The sequence below is a fragment of the Adiantum capillus-veneris genome, chromosome 1, assembly GCF_014529385.1.
Source record: "Adiantum capillus-veneris isolate H3 chromosome 1, ASM1452938v2, whole genome shotgun sequence".
Lineage (NCBI taxonomy): Eukaryota > Viridiplantae > Streptophyta > Polypodiopsida > Polypodiales > Pteridaceae > Adiantum > Adiantum capillus-veneris.
The window spans coordinates 13,073,290-13,080,348 of NC_140931.1; the positions used below are offsets into that span (position 1 = coordinate 13,073,290).

The 7,059-nt window shown below is 41.3% G+C and overlaps 1 protein-coding gene across 1 annotated transcript; it reads left to right on the forward strand.

Moving 5' to 3' along the window:
- The first annotated feature begins 3,957 nt into the window (after positions 1–3,957).
- Positions 3,958–7,059, forward strand: LOC147464342 (pentatricopeptide repeat-containing protein At4g13650-like). The gene has a single exon (XM_086514264.1). The coding sequence runs from the start codon at positions 4,385–4,387 to the stop codon at positions 6,470–6,472; it is 2,088 nt and encodes a 695-aa protein (XP_086370390.1). The 5' UTR covers positions 3,958–4,384; the 3' UTR covers positions 6,473–7,059.

Genomic DNA, 7,059 nt, shown 5'->3' on the forward strand with positions numbered 1-7,059 from the left:
GATGTACCAAATGTAAGTAAGCATGTTGTTTTAGTGCTTGCATTGCTGCAATGTCTTTATGAAAAGAAGTTACTTATTTACTTACTTTCTTATCATCACGCATCTACATGACCTTGAATTACATGACTACATTCCCTAGGATGTGCGCAAATTTTCTGTAATGGTCATTCAACATATTATAATTTCGGTGCATAATCGATCAAGAGAGGAAATTGCACGAGCTAAGGAGTTTGAGCAGGTCGACGCATTCACGAAATCACACAGAGGTACCAGCAGGCTCAAGAGAGGTTCGAAACATACAAGAAGCAATTAAGCAATATTATGCGGACTCCGCAGAAGTGGGTTACACGTCAATGGCAAGAGAGAGAACAGAGTGAAGCTTCACAGGTTCAAGATGCATGGAAAGCCATGGACAGAGCCCAGGCATTCGAGCAATGCGAAAGGGCACCTGAGACCAGTGTCCCTTGAGGGAGAAGGAGCAACAATTGAGGGAGAGGGCAGGGGAGAAGTGGTAGCAACAGGGGCAGGGGGAAAGCGAGCAGTGGTAGCAACCGAGGTAGGGGACAGGGGAGCAGTGGTACCAACCGGGACAGGGGGCAGGGAGCAGTGGTAGCAACACGGGCAGGGGACAGTAATCATCATCCCTTTGTATAAACTTTGAATGAAAAATAACAATGTCTAAAGCCTTGAGACAATACAAAGCATACAATTTTGAGATAATGTTTGAGCGGCACAAAATGTATTTGTATTAATCATTTTGGGGTGTACATCTTAGATGGTATGGAAATAAAACTCATTGTGTACACATGGTATGTGACCTAGCTTTTGGTTGAAGTAATCAAGTGAAGTGTATTTGAGAGGGACTCCTTGCATAATGTTGTTTTCCTTGTGTCTTGGAATTTGAGAAAAACAAAGTGTTAGTATCTATATCTTTAAGGAATTAAAGACAAGTGAAATTTATCCATTTAGTAAGTACCTTTCTATTGTTGAGTCTGAATGCATACACTTCTGGCCTCATTGACAAGTCTTTATACGTAAGATCTACCCTAAGCTGTGCAAGAGATTTACTTGACATTGTGTCCATCGCAGTAAGTAGGCTCTCTCAAAAGGAGATCTCCATTGCCAAAGGTTTGTTCTCAAAGTTAGACTCTATATCTTAGTCGAGTTGAATAAGCTGCCCACTAAGAAGATGATATCTAAAATAATAAAATGACACGAGAGCTTATAATGTACTTGCAAAGTATGGACTTCTTTTGCAAAATACATATTTTTTCCTCCAAATGTTTCCTATCCCAATTATCATCTAAAAAGTCCAAACAGCTCTCAGACTTGTGAATGAACATTGTTGTGGTAGTTCTTGTTTTCTAATCAAAAAAGAAATCTACAAACACTTCAACAGGCATAAATAGAGTGAGCCTAACAATCTTTGTAGCAATCGAATACTTGAGGGACTTTTGTATATCCTGAAACAGCCTATTCATGAAGCTTTCACTAGTTTGGGACGTTGGCAAAGACCAATCCTTGCTGTCGAATGATGGAAGTGGCAAATGAGTCACACGACCCCAAGCAAACGATATTGGGGGTTCTAAATATGACATATCATAAAAGAATATTCCATTATCTGCAAGCTCCTTGTGCGGTCTTCCTCAATACATTTGCTCACCAATAAATGTATGGAAAACATCAAAAATACCAACTATGCTCTCAACTGGTTGCCAGTCCATCCTGTTCAATGAATAAATGTCTGCACCATATCAAACATGATATAAACCATAAGACTTCGAAAATAAACATGCACTAAATGAGATATATGCTCAAAATACCTTACAGTTGGGTTGATGTCGTGGAAAACTAGGAGGAGATGTTTGCAACCTTAAGTCTGCACGATGGAAAACATGTTGCATGAGGACCTCTTTCACCCACTTTCTTTGTGCACACACTTTAAACTCTTTAACTTGACCCTTGAAAGCCTCCACAAAATCATTGTGTTGCTTCGTCTTTCTCCTCCTTGTCTGCAATATTACCCAACTCTTGATAGTTATTCTATATGGTATCCACGACTGATCATTTGTAGTATAACTATTAAAAATGGTAACAGAGTCAATTGTAGTGCTAGGCCTTCGAGAGGTAGTCATGGTGTGCACTAGAACACACAGTAGAGTTAGCAAAAATATAAAAAAGGGAAGATAGTTTTGAGAGGGAAGTAGAGTTACTCAAAGTAACATTTGGACGGGAACATAGATACTGGATGGGGCCTTCAATGCAAGTTCTGAAATTCTTCAGTACAAAGTTAGTACGGTTTATGGTATTTACGCTTTGAAACTGTGACGTTGTATAATTTGAATAACAAAAAAAAATCTTATTTTTTCAATGAGTTTCACTCTAAAATGCCAATTTTCAAAGTAGGGTTAGCCTCTTCCTCATTCATACACATTGTTCATTTCAAGTTTGTCTACTTAAGGGTTTGTTTTGCAGTTGATGGAAGGATCAAGGGGATAGCTACATGGATGCCATGATTGTGTTGCTTGAATATAAAACTCCCACCACTTTCATGGAAATGCCCCATAGATGGAAAATGATGCAATGAAAACAAATGGGATTCATCTAAAATGGAATTAACTTGGAAACTTACGTTGAAACAAAACCTTAAACTCCCAAGAAACTTATTGTTTTTCTTCATAAGGTCTTGTTTGAGTAAAGACTATACAAAAAAATTAGAACCTAAGGAGCCATAACTCAATGAATCTAATAAAAAAATCAATTAGAATAAAAATTTTATCGAGAAGATTTGACGTGGAGAGCCCTAGCACAATATACAAGTTTTAAGTGTGAAATTATCTGAAATGATTAGAGAAAAGGTTAGCATAAATGTTACTTGTGGGAACTTAATGGGGATAGTCCTTTCTGCCTAAGACTGATAACCGCTGATTTATTTTTGAGCTCAGTGTTCATTCAGTACCTTGGATTGGGATTGAATGGGAGTGAGTCCTTGTCGGATGGAGGATCCACGGATGCGTCTAAAAATCGTCTTAGTCCGGGTAGGTCTGATACCGATGAAAAAGGAAGAAAGAAAATGGATCTAGAAAGAGATCAAATAAGAAAGAAAGATGTGATTTAATTAAACAAGTCTTCTGATTGTTTGGTAAAAGAAACGTTGAAAAGGCTATGAATCTAAATGAGCTATCTCGCAATTTGTCTTCATTAGTCGGATATTTTCTCTGCTACTCAAATTAATAATCTAAAAGGAACTTAATGAAGATAAATTTTGTAAGCCTTTTTCGAACAAGGTAAAGAAATTAGAAGTGAAAATTGTGTAAAGACATCGCTTCCACACGTGGCGGAGAAGACAGGATATCCGAGTCTTAAAACAAAGATAGGGATATGCTTGGAGAAGTATATGTGATTGTTTGAAAGATAACTAGATAACTTTAATAATATTAAAAGAAGAAGAAGTAAAATATTTTTTTAAAAAAAAACAGGAACGACCTAATAAACGCACACTCACTAGGATATGAACATTTGCATGCTGCTTTTAAATGCTTGAAATGTACTCTCTGATTGACTTGATTGGAGCTAATATCTTAATACAATGTGCATTTATTAAATGTTTCAATGAGAAAGTGGATTTTTAGAGGATTAATGTATTGACCAAAAAGTTGAACCCATTTTATGTTATACATTAAGTGAAGAATAGGAAAAGAGACTTAGATTTATGGAGTGAGGATCAAACTTTGGAACAAGGGATTCGTGTAATTAGCAATAACACTCATCTTGGAGGAATGTATCGACGGCTTTGTTTGATTATAATCGAAAAAAAAAGATGAATTAGAGAACTCCCACTAGTTGATCTTGAAAGGTTGAGTTGAAATTAATCATAGGATAATTTCGATCGAAAAGTTTCATCCGAAACGAAAAGATGTTTGAAATTAAAACATCCGTTTAAGAAAAAGTCCTTAGCTCACATCTCTCCGTCGCCCCAAAACTCACTCACACACGCGGACGGCTGCCCACACAGGCCCGCACGCAGCTGATACAACGCGAAGAGTTGGCTATGGGGTATGTGTGCCGGGAGAGCGTGAGGTAGAAAAGGCATCAAAGGTACGTGATTCAACAAAGCGACCATGACGGGTTCAGCCTCTCCGTCATGCCGGTGGGACGACATGTGAATTTGTGCTGAGTGATGAAACACTTTATACAGAGAGCTTCAACAGTGCTTTTTGGAAGGCCAAAGAATGTATTGCCTTTGTTCTGCTCACAAAGGAAACGCAACCTTCAAGGAGATGGTTATATGCAGACTGAAGATCTACTTTCAAAGTGCAGAAAATGCAGTCTCCCATGGCTATGGTTAAAGCTCCACCTTAAAGATGAGTGGGGCTAGTTAACAATGCCGCCCCTGCTGTCGTTGGAGGACTGTGCAAGGCTCTTGCACGGATGTAAGCAAGAGGGAAGCACAAGACATGCTCTGCGCCTGTGTGCATGCATGCTGGATAATGGTCTCTTCGCACATCCTCTAGTGGGCGGCAACCACCTGCTTTCGTTACTGGTGGAGATGGACTGCTTGGTCCCTGCCCACCTGCTATTCAACCGCCTTCCCCATCGGGATGAGAACTCTTGGAATATGCTCATCTCAGGATATTCTAGATGCGGCTCCCCTGAGCAGCTTCTTTCCTTATACAAGCAGATGCCCGAAGACCAGTTTTTTGGCATCTGTGGCTCTGCCTTTGTGGCTCTACTCAAGGCTTGCACCGAGCTGAAAGACGTGGAGACAGGCAGCAAACTTCACATCCACATTGCCACAATGGGCTTGCATGAAAGGGACGTCTTTGTGGGCAGCACCTTGATTGATATGTATGCTAAGTGTGGCTCTATTTTGAAGGCAGAAGAAGCCTTTGACAAGCTCCTCGTCCGCAACATTGTATCTTGGAATGCTTTACTCACAGGTTATGTGGAACATTGTCTTGGCATGGAGGCAATCGACCATTTTGAGCAGATGCAACATGCAGGAGTCTACCCTGATGCGGTTACAATGATTTGCACATTGAAAGCTTGTGCCATTAATGAGGCAAGATCAAGAGGACAGGAACTACACATGGAGATATCAAGTCGAGGGCTGGATAGAGAGCTTCGTGTTGGCAGTGCCTTGGTTGACATGTACACAAAATGTGGCTTGCTGGCAGATGCCCAAAATGCATTTGACAGGATGCCAATTCAAGATGTTGTCGTCTGGACCGCTCTGATTACAGGATATACGGATGTTGGCGAAAGTAGAGAGGCGATCAACTGCTACAAGAGAATGCAGGCTGAGCACATCTTGCCCAACACTGTCACTTACGCTTGTGCCCTGAAAGCTTGTATCAGCATAAAGGCCATAGAGCAGGGCCAAGATATTCACTCAGACATTGAAAGAACAGGAGGAAAGGACCTTATCATCAGCAATGCTTTGATGAATTTTTATGCTAATAGCCATTTACTTGCTGAAGCGACACATGTGTTTAACAAGCTTCTCAGTCGGGATCAAGTATCCTGGAATACATTAATAGCAGCATTTATTCAGTGGGGGCATCCTGGTGAAGCTTTGTTCTATTTTTGTTTAATGGAAAATGAGTGTGTTAGTCCAGATGCGGTCACCGTCATGTTGGGCCTGAAAGCATGTGCAAACCTATCGTGCTTAGATGAAGGTCAGTCCATACATGCTGAGATTACCAAGAGAGGGTTTGATTTAGAGCTTTTTGTTAGCAGTGCCTTGATCGATTGTTACGCTAAGCATGGCTTTCTTAGAGAGGCGCAGGATGTGTTTGAAAAGCTTCCTAGTGTCGACGTGATTGCTTGGACGACGTTGGTTGTGGGATATGCTGAACATGGGCTAGGGGAGGAAACACTTGATTGTCTTGAGTGCATGCGACAGGGGGGCTCTTCTCCAGCTTCAGCCACATTAGAGAGTTGTTTAAAAGCTTGTGGGAGTTTAGGAGCTCTGGGAATTGGATATAACATCCATCTTGACATTGCAAAGAGGGGGTGGGAACAGGAAGTTACTGTCGGCAGCAGCTTGGTTGACTGTTATGCCAAGTGTGGCTCCATGCCGGAAGCGCAAGCAGTTTTCAACAAGGTATCTGCACGGAATGTGATCACATGGACTGCGTTGATTGCAGGATACGCCCAGGCTGGAGGGATGCAAGATGTTGTTCGTGTCATTGAGATGATGATGGTAGAAGGCGTAGAACCAAATGCGGTTACTACCACTAGTGTTCTGAGTGCATGCAGCCGGGCAGGTACTGTGGATGTAGGCCAAGCTTTGTTTGAAGAAATTAGTACACGTGGTTGTATTTTCTTTGAGCATTGCACTTGCATGCTGGAGCTGTTGAGCCGCGCAGGACAGTTTCAGACAGCAATCTTGCTGACGATGATAATGCCATTTCATCCACGCCGTGTGGCATGGCGCACCATATTGGAGGCTTGGCAAAAAACAGGCTAAGGAGAGCGTAGTTGTGTGTTTGAGGAGGCAATATATATCGATGAGGAGAACACAGCAATTTACACCAGTGTGCTAAGTATATATTTCTCTGTGACTCTTCATATCTGGTGCTTGCTTCTTTTCAAGAAAAGCACCAGATGTGTCAGCACAAACACTCACACATGCACACGGGGTTTCATTGATGGATCATGGACAGTATTGCTTTAAAAACGATCTTCGGGTGTATGAAGGGTATATTGTCAGTGCTTGCAAAAGTAAAAGTTATTCTCACAGGGGACACAAGTCAGTTAAACACGTGGGCCGAACGAGTCTATGATTTAAACTCGGACAAGCGCAGCCCCATCGGATGGATGTGATGTGCCTCGGTTATTGGGCCCCAGCGTAGCTCCCTAGATCCCACCACTCTGGCTTCATTTAAGACTTAAAATGAAGCTGCTCAGATTTTTGCATTTCGAGGACCTCGTAGTGTTGCAATGGCTCGGCTCATCTTAACTTTGAAATTTCTAAACTATATGGAAACTACATGCACATTGAAGACAATATGCCTTTTACAAAACAGGACAAAACAAGGCACATTTTAGTATCAA

Excerpts from the sequence above, each read along its gene's own strand:
- LOC147464342 (XM_086514264.1), top strand. The coding sequence starts at position 4,385 with ATGCCGCCCCTGCTGTCGTTGGAGGACTGTGCAAGGCTCTTGCACGGA.